We start from the raw sequence: 23482 nt of genomic DNA, 5'->3' as shown, positions 1-23482 counted from the left end.
TGAGATTACTGAAATTGAATGTTTACTGCCCATATTTCTCTGAGATAGTAGGAAATACTAAAGAAAACTTATACTTGATAGTTCCCTCACTGATTTCATTCTTTGCCTAGAGTCATTAGATTTGGAAGGAATATAAACTGTTCCTTTAGATAATTTATGTTTCAGTTTCGAGACTTTCATTGTGATGATTTTAAAACTAAATGTCTGTAGAATTGTTCTGCTATATCAGTGAACTTTTGAGACGTGTTATTTGGGTTGAAAATGGTCAATTTATTTCCCCTTGTGGCTGTGCATCAGGAGAAGGAGTTGAAGCTGGACTCCATCCAGCAGTGAGGACTGTGGACAGTGGATATCACAGTCAGTTGCCAAGCTGATTTTTTAATTAACATTTTATCTTAGTGAATTATTTCATTTTCTATCATCTTTATAGATGTTTTAGTTGGTTTTCATTATAGAGTAAGAAAGATGTTTATTAAACTGCATTAGATGTAGCAAGAGGAAGCAGTGGTGAAATAGGAGATGTCTTCTCTACTTGGCCTCAGGATAGCCATTGAAAAAGTTGGCCTTTGAGCAGATATATGCTTTAATGTAGTAAAGTCCAAACTAGTTGCTCCACAAAGTTGGAATTAGAGGATTCTAGTATGAGTTCAATCTAAGCTTTTGTGAACAGTCATGAAGAAAAATTCTTAGCTATTCTCATTACATTTTGAAAAATCATAATGTCTGCCTATTTTGCATTAAAGACATACTAAAAATAATTGCATGGAATCCAAAGTCTAATGGTAGTTCTTAGAATTTGACAGTGTTGTCATGACTTATTGATTGGATTTCACACACATACACGCACAGGCACACATACCAGCATACAAACCTGGAACTAGATGTTTTACCAGCTCTAATGATCATGTAATCAGAGCAGCTCTGCATAGCGGTTTGGACTCACGGCTTGGTCCGAGCCTGATATCCTTTAGATGTGTTTATAAATAAGTTTGACGGAATGCAGTCTAGTCTGGAATTTAAACCACTGAATTTTTAGCTTTTCTTCTTTCCCCTCCTTGCCTTTTTAAATACATAATTTGAGTAGAGGTTGTAGGCATGCAGCAGAGTCCAAAGTTATCAAGGTTTTCCCTAGGCTCTGTTCACATATTCACAGTAAGAATTGGCATTGGACACGGAAGCTGTGACAGCTCAGATTCAGTTTCTACTCTAATTATTATACTTTACTTACGCATCCACCCTCAAAAGAAAACAGCAATGATAAATCTGTGACAGAATCAGAGCTAGAAAAACAATTAGCTTTATATCCTCTTTATAACCTTTATAACCTGTATCTACTTTATGAAGAATGCTTATTTGAAATATATATATGAATAAGGTATAAATCTAACGAATGCATTTTATCTAAAATGTGTATCTCAGGTATATTTTAGATAGCAGGCATTTTTTGGAAATAGTCCCTCTGACTGCATTGTTTTATTTTATTTTGCCTTTCCTTCAGATTGCATCATAGACCTATGGCATCAAAAAAGGCACTACCAAATCCAAGATGTTCTAGATTTTGCCCCTGTGTTCTCGCATTTTTACTTTTGGTGGCTTATCTTTAAATTTATGGTTCACTTTAAATTAGTTTTTTGAAAAAAATGCAAAGCCTGTGTCTACGGGTGCCATTCTATGTAACAACAATATTCAGTTGTTTCAGCATCTTTTTTTTTTTAAAAAATATTGTATTTTGTTCATCTTATTGCCCTTGCTTCTTTGTCAGATTCCAGATGTCTCTGCTTGTGTACCTTCTCTTACAGACTTTTTAGTCTGTCCACTATGATTTGCCTGTTCTTCTTCAGTGTCAGCTCTGTAGCAAGTGTTGACCTCCAGTACTACTAGTGTTCTGATCCGATCATTGTTTTCCAAAATTATATGCTTGGGGGGTTGATTTGAAATCAATCTCTCTCTCTCTCTCTCTCTCTCTCTCTCTCTCTCTCTCTCTCTTTCTCCCTCTCCTTTTTCATATCTTACTTCCAAATGTGTGATAAAAATAAGCAAGCTTTTCTGAGACCACATGTGCTTCCATTTGTGGAAAGAATATAAATGCCCATGTATTTGAGGAAGGGTGTGGTCATAAGATAGAGATACTATTTAAAACAATTTTGTGACCTTATGATAAAACACCAAGTTTCTGATTTGTTTGTTGGGGCAAACTGAAAAGGAAGATCTTATCTGAATCCTGATATCTTCGGGTCAATGAATTCTGATGCTGCTTTTTTGAAAACATTAAGAGATATACCTCTTTGTGCCTGAGATAGTTCATGACAATGATTCAATGTCATTTATAGTTTAAAACAAATGTTAAACATTTGTTACTTATTATTCTCCACCAAGTCAGTTGAAGTAAAGTTAAGGTGATTTTAAATTTCTCTCTCTTTCCATGTCTGTGTCTATTTATCAACATATAGACACATACACATAGAAATGTACAACATATTAAAACAATTATATATGTGTGAGAAGCTTATTTTCACATATGATCAATATATATTATGACATGAATTCTTCTCTATATCTAGTATGGGCATATGTGTATATTTATATAGATCAATATATAGATATGCACATGTGCCTACATCCTAGTGTACAGCTAAATGCTTCAATTTTATTCTCACATAATAATTTTGAGGAAGGAAACAAAAATGCTTTCATTCAAATTCTGTGCATTAGGAATCGAAAACTGCAGGAACAAACCTTTCCTGGTTTCTAATAACATGTCCATTGCAATGCCCAAAGGAAAGTTAGATTAACTTAACAGTAAAGTATCCATAAACCTCACCGAGGTACCTATTAAGTAAATGCATTTCTTATATCAAACTGCAGAGCGGCTGTCAACTAAATCCTGAAAAAATAAAGAAGGAAAGAAACACAAAAGAGACAAATAGAGTTCTCTTGCAGTTTTTCTTATCTTGCTCTGTAAATTGCAGAGCAAGAAGCATGGCTGTCTCGCACCTCAATGGTTGTGTGCACTCTCTGAAGAATCGTTTTAAGATGGGAGGAGGTGACTGGGAGGGCGCAGCAAGTGAGATATAGAGTGAATAAGAAATCTTTTTGAAAAAATTTAAGTATAGTAGAATGTTGATTTCTGTATGCTTTGAAGATTTTAAAAATATCACAAGGATTTTTAGCCTGTAGCTACATTTCCTGAAAATAAAAATAAAATAAATTGCACGTGTTACTTGCGGGAATAAAACCCCCACAGCTTCAAACGGTGAGATTTAAGAAGGAACTGCTCACAGAAGCCCAGTGTCACGCTAGGTCCATGGTGAAATTTCCACTGATTTACCTTGTAGATAACTGAATTGCCTTCTGAGGCTGCTGCACTAAATCATTACCAACTTAGTAAATTAAAAGTATGAGTATTTGGTCCTAGACCCTGAGGCCATAACGGAAGTAGTTATCACCAGGACAGAATCAAGAAGTCATTTGATCTGAGTTCCTTTTAAAGGCCAGATCAGAATTGCATTCTGTGTTATTTCCAGCTTTTGGTGCTGGTTATAATTTCATGAATTGTGGTCCCATCACTGATCTCCTGTTTTGGTCTCTGAACAGACACCAGTGTCTTAACACTAGTACTTAAACCATTTGGAGGCATTTGAACTCGTAAACTTCCAAAACATGGAAGGCAAGTGGATTTTGCATACTGTACTATCTTTATCTAGTATATTCACCGGACATCTTCCGAACAACACTTGTGCGTGACATGGGGTTTTTACAATGTGTCAATCATGTAGACAGTTTTAGCCAAGGGAAGACATGGCTGGGTGACAATGTCTGGAGTACATTTGCCAGAATAGTGTGAGAGAAAGAACAACTTCACTGCGGGCTCTAAGTTTGCATTGAATTCTAGCTGTATAATTTATTAATTCTTCACACACAAATGCAAGGCAGTTTCGCTAGCTTCTAGCAAATGGAGGTAATAAAGTCAATTTTATCAAATTTTGTAGGGAAGAGAGGAGGGGTTTATATTTAGAATACATAACTAGGTTCTTAAAATTGTTCACCAACTAACTCTGACAAGGCAGGGTTGGAGGAAATTGAGAGGTAACATCTAGACCACTCTGCTTGCTCCCATTCTTAGCATGTAATATAGAACATGTAGATTGTCTGTTTTTCACGGAACATGTTGTGAAACTAGAGTGTGTTGACTACGGTTAAACAACAAAATCATTGTTAAAAGAAGTCAATTGCAGAAAGCCTGTGTAAAGTTGATTTGTGAAGGTTCTCTTAGCATTCATCAGGAAGACTATGTAAAATAGGTACTTCACTCCCTTTAACTAAAAGGCACTGTTAGACCGAGCTTTATAGCCAGCTTTGACCCTTGTTTGATCATAGAGGGTACTCCTCTTTAACCCACACTTGTCATTGTGTCCTGTCTCCTGCCTCCACATTGCTCTGGATTTCAAGATTCTGAGCCACCCTTGCACAATCTCTCCTCCTCACTGCATTCTTCAGATAGATTCAGTGTCTCTTAACCTCCTTAGGAATTTCACACTGGTGGATACTTAGGAGCTATGAGGAAAGACGTGGGTGAGGCTCAGTTTTCCTCCGTATCCCTGGCTATTCTGAACTTGGATGCCTCAGGTTTGGATTTTCCTGTGACAACCTAACATTCAGCCTTATCCACAGGTTCTTCTCATACCACAGGCCTTCAGTTGACTCATCTTTTGTGGCCTGACTCGGGAAGAGCAGGCTTCCTTTTAAGCAGCAAAATGGGGATGTGTAAACTACAGGATATCCCTGTAAATAAGTCAGTTCTCAGTTCAGTACTTTTGTTCATTATAATTTGACATAAAAATTCCCTCTAGGAGAAAAATCCCTTTGTAGGTTTCAGACTTTATTGTCCTTTGAGATTCTGACTGAAAATCAACTTTTCTGCCTTCATTTTTAAGTGTCTATGTCTCTCATGGCACAAACAAGCATTATCTTATATTGGAATTTATTTCCCACTTATAAAAATATGGTTTCTTACAAGTCCTGAATCAGGAAGGGAGAAGGGAACACATTGGAGGTTGGTGGGAGATAGAAGCTGTAATAATCCTAATGCATACCACACATTTCTGAAATTGTCCATGAACAGACAAGAGACAAAGTTTAAGTGTCTCTATAAATTGTGTTTGAGGGCTCTGATTCATAGTCTGGTGTCTAAATGAGATCAGGTAGGGTACCTCTTTGGGGGAGTTGTGCTGGCAGCAGAAAAGTCCCATTAAGGTAAAGTTCTGATGAAGAATAGAAATCTCTCACCTGATTGGAAACCTAACAGCCCACCCAGCTGGGCTGGATCAGCCAGGTCTACTCTAAACCAAGCTAAAGAGGTAGGTAAGGTAATTAGTTCTTTAAGAAGAGCATGCACCTTGCCTCCCAGAATTCCTCCTTACTAGCATAGTGGTGTTTGGGGTCACAGCCAGTAGGCTTCAGAAGTTGGTCTGCTTCTCTTAAGTACTCAGGAGAAACACCTCAGTTTTCATTTTATTCTTTCTGTATCTGTTGTAAGAAAGGTTTTTCATAACAACTGGAGCTTTCTCGCTGCTTCTCTAAAGATCCTCCCAACATATGGCTCATTGTTTGCCTGACATGTAGCTGCTTCCCTGACATGTACAATGTCTAAGGGATGATTTTCCCTTCTTTCCCCTATTCACCTCCCCTGGGCATCTTCTAACAGTTATGGTTTGCCTGCCCTGTTGTGCTTTCTCTTTTGAACTAAATAAATGCAATTACAAAAGTAATAAATGAAAATGGCCATCATATAACTTTTAACTAAAGCAGAGCAATGACTATATTTTACTTTATTTCTCCAGACAAGTTTATGTTTGATTAGAGCGTTTGACCAAAATCTAATTACTTAAAGCCATTAGTGTAGACTTTTGATCAAAACGAGCCTTCTCGTTTCTATTTTCTTAGCCATGATTATTTATTACTTAGTTAAGCGATTTGACTGTTGAACTAATTTATATTGTTATGAGTTCACTGTGGGAAACAGAAGCATAAGGGATTCCAGGCATGGTAGTATATGTCTGTAATCCCAGCATTTGGTTAGCTGAGGTGGGAGGATCAGGAGTTCAAGGCCAGTCTGAGATACATGGCACGATCCTAAATCAGGTAAGTTAATAATAATACATTTAAATCCCAGCAAATAATTTAATGCCCCTTCAGAGAGGGCTAAGGTAGGACTGTCTGGAGTTTGTCACATCAGTAGGCATCTAGTCCTTCACACATACTCTACCCAGGATGTTCATCTTGTGGGTAAATGAGCCTTCGTCCATGTCATTCCTGCAACGTGGACTATGATTCTTTGTCTCTTTCTGTTTCAGTTATATTGACTCAAAGGGCAGAGCCACCCTGTTAGTGACAGGGGAAATCTCTATGTGTGTCACTGTATAGAGTGAGGTTCTGTTCGGTTCTCTTTAACAACCCCTGAGCAGTTTTCCTTGTGGGAGCTCTGGTCGACAGGCCTTCTTCCTCTCTCTGCTGCTAGTCTAGCTTTATCAAAATCTGAATTATCACTCAACCCTAAATGACATGCTGTGAAGGCGTCTGCAGATCTATAGTGAAAATGGATGACTCTATTCTCTCTAGTACCATGCAACACTGTTTATATATCTCTTGCAGAATTTATCATACAGTGTCATGTATTATAGTGATGTATGACTCTTTACAGTCTCAGCAGCTATTCTATAAGTTCACAAAGCCAAAGACCTTGTAATTCATTTTTATATCCCTTCACCATCCCACAGAGCCCTTTGCTTATAATAAACAGTCAATAGTTGCTGGATGAATTAATAACATAGTGTTAATCCCTGTGCCATGAATATAATTTAAACGTGGTTTCCAAGGCTAATATTAATCATATTCGGTCATAGGGTGCAAAGGTAGTTTTCATTAAATATCCTTAAGCAAGTATGAAAAAAACCAGTAATGACACAAGCTCTGACTCTGTTAATGTTGAGAAAGACTACTCTAGGTACATTACTTAGAACAGGTTACACCAGTATTGCTGTAAAATGGGTCAGTAATCATGTAGCCTGGTAAATGACTTCAGTATAAAGATGTTTACATTTGGAATCAATTATTCAACACTGACATAAAATAGATACAATTGTTTGTAATGTAACCATGTATTCATAGCTAGAATACATTAACCCTCAGTAACACTATCAAAAATATAAATATATTCTTGACTGCTTTGAGTGTTTTGTAATTTTAAAAGATAGTAACCCCGTTTCCTCCTTGTTTGAAAGCTAGTTTGATTTGGCAGTCACACATTTCCATAACAAGGTTGTAAAGAGCAATATATATATAACTATGAGCTATGGACTATGAACTGGTTGTTGTTTTTCAAACTGGGTATCTATTAATTATTGGAGTATATGAAATTTTCAGAAATTAATCAGTTCCCTTTAAAATATTTCAGGACAGTAAGTATCTCTTTCTTAAGTACAATAATAAGTACTTAATGAATGAATAAATGACCCAGTTTTTTATAATATGAACCCAAAGGGCAGTGCTCCAGTATGATATAAAATTATATAGGTAGTAACTACAAACATTTTAAACTGTGAAATATCAGGCTAGAGATATAGATCAGTAGATAATAGAGGTTGATGTTCTTATGCAGGATCTGAGTTCACTTTCCGGTGTCTACACTGTGCCTCACAATCATCTATAAATCCAGCTTCAGATGATCTAATGTTCTCTTCTAGTTTCTGCAGAAACCCCCACCTGCACATACATAGACACAGACACATACATGTAAATATTTTTTTACCTCATACTGAAAGTTATTAGCTTAGGCATTTGTTACCTCATTAAATGTTTGAATAGACTCAAAAAGCTTCAAGACACAGATTACCTGTATGTTTTGACACTTCTGAAAATATCTATCGAGCATAAAACTTGGGAACTTTGCATTTTATTTTCATTATCCTCTTAGCATTTTCATAGTTGTTTAGCCATGATGGCATTTAGCACATAAAAGAGGGAAAGTGGGCAAATTCCACACTACTAAAAGGTAAATCACTAAGAGAAGAAAGGGCTTAAACTTTGCGAACACAATAGTAGGAAACTAGAAGTCTTTGAAGTGATTATCAGTTGAAACATGGATGGCTAAAGCATCAGATGAGGGATGTAGTCATGGAACTCAGGATGCACATATTTGTAATACTACCACAAAGAATATGCATGAGTTACATAATACTATAGTTCACATAAGCAAGAGGTGGTAACTTCCTATAGGCTGTATGTGACGTTTCCATGAACAAATAAATGTAAATTGAAGTTACTTGAAGGGACTTCCATTGAGGAGAGCAGATTCCAGTATTTAAGATCACCCAATTGTTTGTAAAAAAAAAAAAGTAATAATAATAAAACTAAAAAGACTAAACTGGGTCAACCTTGCCGGAGTCTAAGTAGAAGGTATGTTCTGCTCAAGAGCTCTAACTTTCTGGTTTCTGCCTGTGCCAAGAGCTGAAAGCCAGTCACAGGGAGCACCTACATACCTGAGAGCAGATGTAAGACCAACTTTTCTGCTCAAAGCAACCTGACTGATGACACCAGGACACACAAAGGCAGAAGTCCTCTGGGATAGGACACTTCCAGTTTCTGGCTGTGCCCAGAACTGAACTGAACTGATCCAACAGCTCCCTGTACCCAAATCCTGTGGGGGAAGAGAGCTCAACTCCCAGAAGTGTGGACAATCCTGAAACCTCAGGACAGACAGCCACTTCTGCCCACTTCTGCACACTTCTTCCCACATTCCTGGCCCAAGAGGAAACTGCATAGTGCCTCTGGATACAGAAAGATAGGAGCAGTCAGTGGCAGGAACTGGATGGTTTCTGGCTACAGCAAGAACTGAACTGAACAGGTCACAGCTCCCTGCACTCAAATCCTGGGGTGGGGGTCGGGGGAGAGCTGGACCCTCAGAAGTGCAGACACTCCTGAGAACCCAAGTCAACAAAAACTTTCTGCCCACATTCCTGACCCAAGAGGAAATTGTCTAGTGCCCTCTGTGCCCCCTGGGCAGAGGGACCTAGGAACAGTCAGGGCCAAGACCCTTCCAGTTTCTGTCTTCACTGAGGGATGAAAGTCAGTCACCAGGAGTGCCTACACACCCGAGAGCAGAGCTCTCTGTTCCCAGATCTGACTGAAAGAAAACAGGTCTACAGGAGTGCTGTCACACAGGTCTACAGGAGGGCTAACCCACTTTCAGAGTCAGCAAGACAAGCTAGTACCAGAGACAACCTGATGGTGAGAGTAAGCACAGGAATCTAAGCAACAGAAAACAAGATACTTGGCATCATTATAGCCCAGTTCTCCCACCAAAGCAGATACTGGAAACCAAACACACTAGAAAAGCAAGATTGGGATTTACAATCACATTTTATGATGATGATGACGATGGAGGACTTTAAGAAAGACATAAATAACCCCCTTAGAAAAATACAGGACTACACAAATAAACAAATAGAAGCCCTTAAAGAGGAAGCACAAAAATCCCTTAAAGAATCCCTTAAAGAATTCCAGAAAAATGCAACCAAACAGGTGAAAGAAATGGACAAAACCATTCAGGACTTAAAAGTGGAAATAGAAACAATAGAGAAAGCACAAAGGGAGACAAACCTGCAGATAGAAAACCTAGGGAAGAGAGCAGGAGTCATAGATGCAAGCATCACAAACAGAATGCAAGAGATAGAAGAGAGAATCTTAGGATTAGAAGATAGCATAGTAAACATCGAAACAACCATCAAAGGTAACATAAAATGCAAAATGCTCCTAGCTCAAAACATCCAGGAAATCCAGGACATAATGAGAAGATCAAAGCTAAGGATAATAGGTACAGAAGAGAGTGAAGACTTCCAACCTAAAGGGCCAGTAAATATCTTCAACAAAATTATAGAAGAAAACTTCCCTAACCTAAGAGAGAGAGAGAGAGAGAGAGAGAGAGAGAGAGAGAGAGAGACAGAGACAGAGACAGAGACAAAGACAGAGACAGAGAGAGAGACACAGAGAGAGAGAACAAATATACAAGAAGCCTACATAACTCCAAATACATTGGACCAGAAAAGAAATTTCTCCTGTCACATAATAATCAAAACACCAAATACACAAAACAAAGAATTTTAAAAGCAGTAAGGGAAAAATGTCAAGTAACATATAAAGGCAGACCTATCAGAATTATACCAGACTCCTGACCAGAGACTATGAAAGCCAGAAGATCTTGGGCAGATGTCATACAGATCTGAAGAGAACACAAATGTCAGTCCAGACTACTATATCCAGCAAAACTCTCAATTAACATAGATGGAGAAACAAAAACATTCCATGTCAAAACCAAGTTTACACAATATCTTTCTACAAATCCAGCCCTACAAAGGATAATAGGTGGAAACTCCAGAACAAGGAAGGAAACTATACCCTAGAAAAAGCAAGAAAGTAATCTCCTTGCAAGGACACCAAGAGAAGACACACAAATTTAATTCTACCTTTAACAATGAAAATACCAGGAAGCAACAATCACTATTTCTTAATATCTATTAACATCAATTGATTCAATTCCCCAATAAAAAGGCATAGACTAATAGACTGGATATGTAAAGAGGACCCAGCATTTTGCTGCATACAGGAAACACACCTCAGAGACAAAGACAGTCACTACCTCAGAGTAAAAGGCTGGAAAACAACTTTCAAAGCAAATGGTCGGAAGAAACAAGCTGGAGTTGCCATTCTAATATTGAATAAAATTGACTTTCAAGCAAAAATTATCAAAAAAATAAGGAAGAACACTTTGTATTCCTGAAAGGAAAAATCCACCAAGATGAATTCTCAATCCTAAATATCTCTGTTTCAAATACAAGGTCACCTACATTCATAAAAGAAACCATACTAAAGCTCAAAACACACATTGCACCTCACACAATAATAGTAGGAGATTTGAACACCCCACTCTCATCAATGGACAGGTCATGGAAACAGAAATTAAACAGAGACATAGAAGAACTAACAGAAGTTATGAACCAAATGAACATAACAGATATTTATAAAACATTTCATCCTAAAACAAAAGAATACCTCACATTACCATCTCCAAACTTGACCATATATCCATTCAGAAAACAAGCCTTAACAGATAAAAGAAGATTGGAACAGCCCAATGCATCCTATCAAATGACCACGGAAAAAACTGGTCTTCAATAACAACAAAAATGACAGAAAGCCCATGTATGCATGGAAGTTGAACAACGCTCTCTACTCAATAACTTTGTCAAGCAAGGAATAAAGAAAGAAATTAAAGACTTTTTAGAATCTAAGGAAAATGAAGGCACAACATACACAAACTTATGGAAAACAATGAAAGCAGTGCTAAGAGAAAAAATATCATAGCTCTGAGTTCCGGCAAAAAGAAACAGGCGAGAGCATATGTCAGCAGCTTGACAGCACACCTAAACGCTCTAGAAGAAAAGTAAGCACATACACGCAAGAAAAGTAGAAGGCCGGAAATAATCAAATTCAGGGCTGAAATCAACCAAGTAGAAACAAAAAGGACTATACAAAAAAATCAACAAAACCATGAGCTGGTTCTTTGAGAAAATCAACAAGATAAATAAACCCTTAGCCAGACTAACCAGAGGGCATAGAGAAAGTATTCAAATTAAGAAAATCAGAAATGAAAAGGGAGACATAACAACAGAATCTGAGTAAATTAAAAAAAATCATCAGATTCTAATACAGAAGCCTATATTCAACAAAACTGGAAAATCTGGAGGAAGTAGACAATTTTCTAGACAAATACCAGGTACCAAAGTTAAATCAGGATAAGATAAACCATCTAAACAACTCATTAACAACTAAAATAATTGAAGCAGTTATTAAAAGTCTCCCAACCAAAAAGAGCCCAGGACCAGATGGGTTTAGTGCAGAATTCTATCAGACCTTCATAGAAGACCTCATACCAATATTGTCCAAACTATTCTACAAGATAGAAACAGACAAAGCACTACCCAATTCTTTCTATGAAGCCACAATTACTCTTATACCTAAACCACACAAAAACCCAACAAAGGAAGAGAACTTCAGACCAATTATCCCTTATGAATATCAATGCAAAAATACTCAATAAAATTCTTGCAAATCGAATCCAAGAACACATCAAAATGATCATCCATCATGATTAAGTAGGCTTCATCCCAGAGATGCAGGGATGGTTAAATATACAGAAATCCATCAACATAATCTACTATATAAACAAACTCAAAGAAAAAAAACCACATGATCATTTCATTAGATGCTGAGAAAGCATTTGACAAAATTCAACACCCCTTCATGATAAAAGTCCTGGAAAGATCAGAAATTCAAGGCCCATACTTAAACATAACAAAAGCAATATACAGCAAACCTGTAGCAAGCATTAAACTAAATGGAGAGAAACTTGAAGCAATTCCACTAAAATCAGGGACTAGACAAGGCTGCCCACTCTCTCCCTACTTATTCAATATAGTACTCGAAGTCCTAGCCAGAGCAGTCAGACAACAAAAGGAAGTCAAAGGGATACAAATTGGAAAAGAAGAAGTGAAAATATCACTATTTGCATATGATATTATAGTATACATAAGTGACCCCAAAAGTTCCACCAGAGAACTACTAAACCTGATAAACAACTTCAACAAAGTGACTGGGTATAAAACTAACCCAAACAAATCAGTAGCCTTCCTCTACTCAAAGAATAAACAAGCTGAGAAATAAATTAGGGAAATGACACCCTTCATAATAGTCCCAAATAATATAAAATGCTTTGGTGTGACTCTAACCAAGCAAGTGAAAGATCTGTATGATAAGAACTTCAAGTCTCTGAAGAAAGAAATTGAAGATCTCAGAAGATGGAAAGAACTCCCATGCTCATGGATTGACAGGATTAATATAGTAAAAATGGCCATTTTGCAAAAAGCAATTTATAGATTAAATGCAATCCCCATCAAAATTCTTACTCAATTCTTTATAGAGATAGAAAGAGTAATTTGCAAATTCATTTGGAATAACAAAATATCCAGGATAGCTAAAACTACCCTCAACAACAAAAGAACTTCTGTGGGAATCACCATTCCTGACTTCAAGCAGTATTACAGAGCAATAGTGATAAAAAACTGTATGGTATTTGTACAGAGACAGGCAGGTAGATCAGTGGAATAGAACTGAAGACCCAGAAATGAACCCACACACCTGTGGTCACTTGACATTTGACAAAGGAGCTAAAACCACGCAATGGAAAAAAAATAGCATTTTCAGCAAATGGTGCTGGTTCAACTAGAGGTCAGCATGTAGAAGAATGCAAATCGACCCATTCTTATCACCCTCTACAAAGCTTAAGTCCAAGTGGATCAAGGACCTCCACATTAAACCAGACACACTCAAACTAATAGAAGAAAAAGTGGGGAAGCATCTCAAACACATGGGCACTGGAAAAAATTTCCTGAACAAAACACCAATGGCTTATGCTCTAAGATCAAGAATCGACAAATAGGACCTCATAAAACTGCAAAGCTTGTATAAGGCAAAGGGCACTGTCATTAGGACAAAATGGCAACCAACTGACTGGGAAATGATTTTTACCAATCCTACATCTGATAGAGGGCTAATATCCAAAATATACAAAGAACTCAAGAAGTTAGACTCCAGAGAGCCAAATAACCCTATTAAAAGTGGAGTACAAAGCTAAACAAAGAATTCTCAGGTGAGGAATATTGAATGGCTGAGAAGCACCTAAGGAATGTTCAACATCCTCAATCATCAGGGAAATGCAAATCAAAACAACCCTGAGATTCCACTTCACACCAATCAGAATGGCTAAGGTCAAAAACTCAGGTGACAGCAGATGCTGGTGAGGATGTGTAGAAAGAGGAACACTTTGTGGGATTGCTAACTGGTACAACCTCTCTGGAAATCAGTCTGGAGTTTCCTCAGAAAATTGGACATTGCAGTACCTGAGGACCCAGCTATACCTCTCCTGGGTATATATGAAAAAGATGCTCCAACGTACAACAAAGACACATGCTCCACTATGTTCATAGCAGCCTTATTTATAATAGCCAGAAGCTAGAAAGAACCCAGATGTCCTTCAACAGAGAAATGGATACAGAAAATATGGTAAATCTACACAATGGAGTACTACTCAGCTATCAAAAACAATGACTTCATGAAATTCATAGGCAAATGTATTGAACTAGAAAATATCATCCTGAATGAGGTAACCCAATCACAGAAAAACACACATGATGTACTCACTGATAAGTTGGTATTAGCCCAAAAGCTCGAATTACCCAAGATATCATCCACAGAACATATGCAGCTCAAGGATGACCAAGGTACGGATGCTTCACTCCTTCTTAAAGGGGTGAACAAAAATATTCATAGGAGGGGATACAGAGGCAAAATTTTGAGCAGAGAATGAAGGAACGGCCATTCAGAGACTTCCCCACATGTGGCCCAAACTAGATAAGATTGATGAAGCTAAGAAGTGCATGCTGACAGGAACTGGATATAGACGTCTCCTGAGAGACATAGACAGAGCATGTCAAATACAGAGGTCAATGCTAGCAGCAAACCACTGAACTGAGAACGGGACCCCTGTTGGAGGAATTAGAGAAAGTATTGAAAGAGCTGAAGGGGCTTGCAACCCCATAAGAACAACAATGCAAACCAACCAGAGCTTCCAGGGACTAAACCACTACCCAAAGAGTACACATGGACAGACCCATGTCTCCAGCTGCATATGGAGGAGAGGATGGTCTTGTTGGGCATCAATGGAAGGAGAAGCCGTTGGTCCTGTCAAGGTTGGACCCCCAGTGTAGGGGAATGTTGGGGAGATTTAAGGGGGAGGTGAATGGGGAGGGGAACACCCTTATAGATGAAGTGGAGGGGGATGGGATAGGGTCTTATGTCTGAGAAACCAGTAAAGGGAATAACATTTGAAATGTAAATAAAAAATATCCAATAAAAATACAGGAGGAAAAAGATTAAAGTGGCCTCTATCTACAGATATTTATATATTATTCATTATGAGATAAAACTGACAACTCTGCCTGCGAAAATGCCTAGTTGCTTCTTATGTCGAGTAAACTTTACAAGCTACTTGATTAAATTTTTTTTGCTAAACAAGATTAAGACAAAGCTGCTGGGGGGCTAAATCCAAAGAAGCTATAGATATATTTAGTATTTTTATCCTTGCCGTCTTTATTAATATCAAGGAATGTTAAAATCGCCTCTTGTCTTTTTGTGAGTTATGAATTCTGACTCTGTGTGGGGTATAGAGGTACCTGCTTCATGCATAGTCCTCCTCCAAGCCTTCTCAGTAAGGACATGGTGTCTGAGTTTCGCTTCATTTCTTTTAAACTGAAATTGTCAAAGGAGGATGCCCCCACGAGTCTGAAAGCAATGGAGACTCTTTGAAATTCTTTCTGTTATTCCACAATATAATGGTGCCAACTTCTCCCTGCACGTCAGCCTTCAGAAGGTATCAGCTAAGGATGGCTCCTGACTGACTGGCTGGCCTTTCTGTTTCCCAATGCTGCACTCGCTGCCAGCAGGTTCCCATTTTCTCCTATCACCACCACCCTTTCAATTTCAGACTACAAGTACTTTGCTTCATTGACTTAAATGGCAAACAGCCCAAAACACACATTTTAAATTAATTTCACCTGCTATTGCACCTTGTCTATGATGCTATGCTTTATTATTCATTGTGGAGGTCCACAAAGATTCACTGATCATTGTTCCCATTAGTATATGAGATTCTGGGTGAGAGCAAATATGAGAGTAAGTTTCCTCTTGTCACCCGTAGGGATGAACATGATGAGAATAGAGACAGGAATCTTAGGACACCATAGACCTACTCAGCACGAGAGACTCCACTGTCACTACACACACTGAATTTGATTATTAACTATCTTGGGATTTATGGTTTGTAATTTATGGTTTGATTATTTTTCTATTCTTACTGGAATGGTCTGATGCCTCTGTCTTCTGTGGACCCTGCACTCACATACACATATTCCCACATTGCTATGCTTCTTCTCTGGAGTATGATTCAGGAAATAAGAGTGCTTTATTGACATGTAGACTTTGGATTAAAAGATAACTATTGCTATTTTCTCTATTTATTTATTATCAATTATACTATATACAATGTGCTACATAGCATATGCTGTATGTCATATTGTATATCATATATACATATAACAAATTATATATATCATATGTAATCTGTTATATATTCTCATATATATACATATATATACATATATATATACATATATATATACATATATATATATATACATATATATATATAGAGAGAGAGAGAGAGAGAGGAGATGCCACATTTGGATATACATATATATATAATTTTATATATAATATTTATCACTATATTACATATATAACTATATATCTACAATTAAAAATAAATCATCAAAACATCAAACATACACACATAAACAGGCACATACATAATACCATATTAACAGCACACAAATAAATGAGCGTACTCACATATGGAACCTCAGCCAGTATACCTTGCTGCCTACAGTCAAACTAAAGGCAGGAAGACATCTGTCACTCACCTCCTTGTTGCCCTGAGCTGGTCCCTCTGGCCCCAAAGTTAGGCCAACAGAAGGCAAGTCTCTGTGATGCTCCTGTTTCCTCCTCTGCCTGAACTCAGCACTGGGATCGCAGTTGTTATGACACAATCGACCTTTTACTTGGGTCCTGAAGATTTGACCTCAGTCTCGAAAGTGTTCACACCCATGGATCCACCCATCCTAGTCCCTTCCTCCATTCTTTTTTTTCTATAGATCATTTTATTCATTTACATTTCAAATGATATTGCCCTTCCCAGTTACCCCTCCACAATTCTCCCCATCCCATCTCTCCCTCTCCTTTGCCTCTATGAGGGTGCTCCCCGACCCATTCACCCACTCCTGCCTCACTACTCTAGCTAGCATCTTCCTACCCTGGAGCACCAAGCCTCCATAAGACCAAGGGCCTCCCTTCCCATTGATATCAGATAAAGCCATCCTTTGCTACATAAGTATCTGGAGCCATGAATCCCTCCCTGTATAATCTTTGACTGGTGGTTTCATCTCTGGCAACACTGGGTGGACCCGTTAGTTGATATTTTTCTTCCTGTGGGGTTGCAATCCCTTTCACCTCCTTCAGTCCTTCCCCTGGCTCTTTCACTGGGGTCCCTGTGCTCAGTCCAATGGATGGCTGTGAGTATCTGCATCTGTATTGGTCGGGTGCTGGCAGAGCCTCTCAGGAAGCAGCCATATCAGGCTCCTGTCAGCAAGCTCTTCTTGGCATCAACAATAGTGTCTGAGTTTGGCAAGTGCAGATGGGATAGATCTCTCCTTTTTTTCTAATACCAAAGCAGCCTGGGAAAGACTCTGATGTACATTTCAACACAATACCCTCACTGAAGACTCAGATGCTGCTGGTGGAATGAAAAATATTAGGTCACATGCTGGTCAAACATTTGCAGCTCTACTTTTACAACAAAGTACCCTCAATAATACTTTCTTATCAATATATTTTTTTCTCAATGCAAATATGTATGCCTTGGTTTTATTTCCGAGCTTTAAACATTTTTCTATGTGACTAACTTGTATAATTTCTTGACATTGAGAACACTCTTTTCCCTGGTAGATCGAGCCTTCCCCGCTCACTTTCAATGTTCACAAGCTGGTTGACACACTTAAAGGAGTCCTTAAAATCCATGCACATTGCCCTTTTAAAATAGGAAAGACAGGTATTTGCATTTAACCGCAGGCTCCTTCAACTGTGAAAATGCAAATGCAACTTTTAAAAGAATGTTTATCTATGGTTTAGAATAAAATATATGCCTCATTTATTTCATAGAACCGCTCTCCTACTATTAATCTTCGAATGGAATGCAGTATCCCACATCCTAATATTCTAGTAATTGCAGTGCCGCGGTCTCATTGCAGATGGATGTTTTCATTGAGACTTATTTGTAAAACACAGATCTAGTTTTATGATACGTAGGTGGGTTGCTATGATTCAAGAATGCTGTTCTTGACTACGCCTTTATCAATTGTTTGCAAGCACCAACGTGGACAATGGAAGCTTTATGGTCGCTCTGTATTCAGCCAAGATAATTCTAGTAAAACTCTGGCAGCTCTTTCTAGAATGAAATGAATGTAAAGTATTACTTTTTTTTCCTTGTTCCGTTGTTCCCTTGTTTCAGAGAGCCCAAATGCTTACTGAATTGCCATCCTCTAAATGGCTTTTCTACTCCTTTTCATGTTACAGATTGAAAATGTCGATGTCTGCCTTAGTTTTCTAGCAGCCCGAGGAGTAAATGTTCAAGGTCTATCTGCTGAAGGTAAGAAACTGTGCTGTTGCCACAAGTGGCTTTAGAGTTTCTGAAAGAGTTTTCATGTTAGAAATGCAGTGTTGCTATGCAGATCCCCCTAGTTAATGACGGAAATTTATAGCTGAATCAAGCAAACATAATGGAGGGCCAGTAGTATAAGCATGTACTTTAAGTATTTAAATATTTTGCATTGTTTTTATGTCAATATTTGGGTTGCAGAAGAATCAAAATAGCACTTATTTATTATTGCTAATACAGAGATTTTTAACTTCTTAAATAGATATATAGGTGACATGTCAGGTCTAGTAATGCATGGATATAAACGCAGGTAAACATTATAATTCATGTACAAATATTTTGAAATAAGGCTTCCATGGTATGACAAAGCTAACAACAGTTAACTATGTGTAAGTGTTTTTATGTGACACAATAAGTTATTAAATGCTTAGACTGACAGTGTTAGTAAGTTGTATTTGTAAATATTTTGCGACCGTTGCAGGTCAGATTTACATTTAATTTTAGTGAAAATTGAATTATAATAAATTGTAATATAGCAACAAGAATTAAGATTGACCTAGCTTCCTCACTTATTTCTGTGTTCAGAGACTTTCTTCTGCATATAAAGGTGACATTTTCAAAACTCTACCTCATATATAGCATGGTCTTTGCCATAATTAAATGAAACAATGTTTTCTCTTCCCTGTGTCCTTCCTGCCATTATCCATCAAATTGCTACACATTTCTTTCCTTCCTTCCATCTGTTTACTTATTAATATTAATATATTTAATAAGTATATTTGCATTCTATTTTAATACATAAAATTAAATTATTAACCTTAGTTATCATGATTATTAATGTGTTAAGAAAATTTTTGTCTAAGTGGACTATTAGTGAAATAGCTAGTCCCAAGTAAGAAGTGATTTTATAGTATTATTAAGAATCATTTATAAAATTTCTAAAACTACTAAACTTGAAATAGTAAGTCCTTTGAGACCTGCAGTTGTAACAGTAATTCGGAAGCTAATGTCTTCAATTTTCTTATGGGTACTAGATACTACTTTCCTGCAAGTCATTTGCCTTGGAAACCTTTTCTGTCATCAAAATTACAAATACTGAGGAGTTTGAAGTTTCTAAATGTTGTTGTCACTGGAATAAAATAATTGCGACTTTCTTCAATATGCTAGACATTTAATAGAATTATTTTACTTTCTGTTTCCTCCATATTTAAATTTTCCATTATGCTTTTATAGTTACATGAAACAAGCGCTATGATGTATAATTCAGTTGCCTTTTCAGTGGCTAACAGGCTGAGGTTAAAATATAAGTACTGGCTCCATTACTTACAATAGAATTTGAATAAGAGTCATCCCTGACTAGATTTTGCTATATAAGTAGCCAAAAGCAATGTTTCCATTGCTCGTTTTACATTTCTTGCATATCACACAGCAGTTTTACTAATAGAAATCCACTGGTGTTGGCTCATTCTTTAAAAATAAAATATATGCATTGTCAAGACATACATTCTAAATGAGGCATATGTATAATAAGACCGGAATGAAAAAAAAAAAGCTTTTGAATAAGATCACTTACACTTACAGGAAGAAAAAACAATCACTATTTTCCCACTGTGGCCTCATTGATCAAAATGACTCTCATATTTTATGGAAATTATAAGGAATGTCTAAGGTAGAAAAGGGGATCAATTTTAGGGACATTTTGATGGATTCAACTGAACCAAATAGGGGGGGCTAGCTTATAAGTCCTCGATGGGCAAAACCCACAGATCTTGTTAGGATACCTAAACTCATCTAGAAGGGGACATGGCACTTCAGAGAAGCCCATTTAGTGAAGAACAGCCAAGTTTTATTTAAAATCTGACACACTTGAAGCTTCATCTCAGGCTTAACTTACATCACTTTCTCCTGGCAATAGTATCATAACTTCAGAAGAAAAATGGAATGGGCCATGGGGACATGGTGAGAATGTTGTGTGAGAAAAATTGAAAGGGGCAAATGAGTGTAGATTATGTTCAAAATGCTTGGTGTACTGGTATGAAAATTTCAAGCTCATACGTATCTGTGTTAAAAATTAACTTTCTGTCGTAGCTGAATTTGGGCATCTAATTTTTGTTACGCAGCGTTGGGAAACCTCATATAGAAGCCCTGTATGTTTCAGGTTTGTTTATTAAATAAATGCCTTACCATTATGTAAGCTAGCCATTATTATCTAGTAGCATATAGCATGAAACACAAGGAACACCGATGTGTACAAAATAAGCATTTCAACTAAAAAAAGATATGATATATGCTTTTCAAGACCTGTGCATATTTTAAATGCATAATACTTCCAAATAACATGACCAGGCTGGCTCATGGTGATTTTGAAAGAATGTTGATTTCTGTAAACCCAATTTGGCTTTATGAGATGCACCCACAACGCCATTATTTGTAAGTATAAGATGATAGATATTTGAGCCGAATCATTTGTCCCTAGCCAAGTCTATGTGGCCAAGAGCTTTGTACACTGGGGAGGGAAGCAGTGTGCAAAATCAAATGGTTACCCCCACCTCAAGGCAATGAACATATCCTCTTCCAAGAATAAGGAAAGCCACAACCCACAGAGCATCTTCGTTTAGCGCTATTTCTTCCTTCTGCTCTCCGCTCCTCTTCTCTCAGTGATATCTCAAGCTACTTCATAATGTTCGCAGTCGAGAAATTCAGATTTAACTGAAACTGAGTAAGAGGACCCACGTGTATTTTCATCCTCACAGATCTGGTCGAAGAGGATTACATCTAGACTCTTATTCACACGGGAGAATCTATGTAACGTATTTGACTATGTTTTCCATGTTCCCATTTGATACAGAAATAAGAAATGGAAACCTGAAAGCCATCCTAGGGCTCTTCTTCAGCTTGTCTCGCTACAAGCAGCAGCAGCATCATCAACAACAGTATTACCAGTCCTTGGTAGAGCTTCAGCAGCGAGTGACTCACGCTGCTCCCCAGTCAGAAGCCAGCCAGGCCAAAACCCAGCAAGATATGCAGTCCAGGTAAGGAAAGGAGGCCGGGAATAGATTTAAACTGAGTTTGTTTAGATGTGGTTCGACTTTCTAAACTATCGTGAGTTCATAACTGTGCCTCTGTGCTTCTATTTTCATGTGACCCAGATTTGTGACCTGTGGATGGGAGGCTCAGAAACTCTTCTCCTTAGATCTGACAAGAAAGACCTATCATATTTTTAGAACCCACAATTTTGTTTATTATCTAATGGCGACCTCTGTATATCTAACCGTATAAGGTGTCCTTAGTGGAGGCAATGCCATATCATTTCTTCTTCCGGCCAATTAGTTGAGTATATACAATGTGTCTTTTGAGTCCTGAGGTCTGGTTAGCTTTTATTGATAGTTTGAGTTGATTAAAACTCAACTTGTCAAAACATCAAAAGTCAAGGGGTATTATTATTATTATTATTATTATTATTATTATTATTATTATTATCTGATGGTCTACATAGTACTGTAGGTTACCTTGTTTGAAACATCAGAAAACGATCGACAGATGAGACTTTGGCTCACAATTTTCATGTCACGTGACAGATAGCTTTATTTCTGAAAAAGATAGGATATGTGGATTAATTTGTTCTAGTGCCTAAATAGGAATAATACTTTCTTAAAGATGGAAATGTATAAAAATGTACTTTATCTATGTTGAAAAATACATAAGTATACCAAACATATATAAGTAATTCTTTTCTTTAAGCACGAAGCCATGCTTAAAATCTAATAGGACCCAGCTAATCTTGACTGTAAACATTCAGCATTTGAGAGAAAACAACTTGAAAGTTCAAAACAGTTTTCAAAAATCTCTTCCCTTCATACTGTCACTTGTTCAACTCTAGAAACATCAGCCCACTTTGCTAAGGAACCACTGCCCTACTTTATGCTTTTATTCCCATGTGCGCACGTAAATTCTATCTTCTTTATCAGATGATATGCTTAGCAACTGATTTGATGAAAAAGCTTCATTTTACCAAAATTCCAACCATTTCATTTTTCATGGAATGATGAAGGTAGTTTTATCCTACTCTGTGGTGTCTAGTGAAACTGCACCAGAGTGAAAGAGAAAACAAACAAAGCAAAACAGAACAAGGCATGATAATGAGACTTCCTGGATTCTCTTAAGAATGAAGAAGAAACAGGAAGCCTCATTAATTATCCTTTGTGTTTACCCAGTTGGTGTGGAGACCTGCGTTCTTCCAGCTGACAACAGAGATACCTCCTATAGGTGAATTTGAGTGATTTGAATGGGCAGGAGGCAAGGGTAGTAGCAGAAGTGTAATATAAATAATGTGATTCTCTGCAAAGCATATTGAACTCTGAAAGAGACAGAATGCCATTTGTCATATTTTTTCTCACTCTGTTCTTAAGTCTGCTGTGTGGAGTTTCTTACCTAGAATTTCTTGACATTTATGAACTTTGTAGGATAAATATCTTGTTTATTTTCTGATTCTTTGTGGATAGGCATGGGTTCTTCAAAATTATATATTATTTTAAAATGTACACTGGCTATACTCATACCATTTAAGGTAAGATAAATTATATTTTTGTTGTAGGAGTTTAGTAAAACTATTCATTGTATAATTTTCATTTGAGACTAGATGAACTTTTAATAGTTATTGTACAGAATTATAGATTTAATTAGCTTTTATTAAAACTTTATTGTAAAGTACTTAGATAAAAAAAAATCATATACCAAAATTAACCAGGTCAAAGTCCGTACATCTCAGTTGTAATGGGCATCTTGAAGCTGTGGCGTGTCATAGCTTTTGTATTGATACTTGATTTAATAAATTTTAGTATACCTGTTTTTGTAAGTTCATGACTCTGATACAATGGTATTAAATGTCAATTTGTAAATATTTTGTTAACACGTTTTGAAAAACATAGTATTATACCTCAGCCATCAATATCTATTTCTATCCGTGTGACTCTAATGTCCATAAACTACAATTTATATGAACTTATTATAACAATGTTCCTTAAAGCATCTTTTAAAGCCAAT

General features: G+C 37.1%; 1 protein-coding gene across 1 annotated transcript in view; it reads left to right on the top strand.

Annotated features, from left to right (window-relative positions):
- Nav3 (neuron navigator 3) overlaps positions 1–23482 on the top strand; it is a 528911-nt gene that overhangs the window by 306999 nt on the left and 198430 nt on the right. Inside the window, exons 4-5 of the mRNA XM_032912252.1 lie at positions 18358–18430; positions 21288–21471. Of these exons, the coding sequence (XP_032768143.1) occupies positions 18358–18430; positions 21288–21471 (257 nt within the window). The remainder of the gene's footprint in view (positions 1–18357; positions 18431–21287; positions 21472–23482) is intronic.

This window comes from Rattus rattus, chromosome 1 (genome assembly GCF_011064425.1).
Source record: "Rattus rattus isolate New Zealand chromosome 1, Rrattus_CSIRO_v1, whole genome shotgun sequence".
NCBI lineage: Eukaryota > Metazoa > Chordata > Mammalia > Rodentia > Muridae > Rattus > Rattus rattus.
This window is presented reverse-complemented; position numbering and strand designations above follow the sequence as displayed.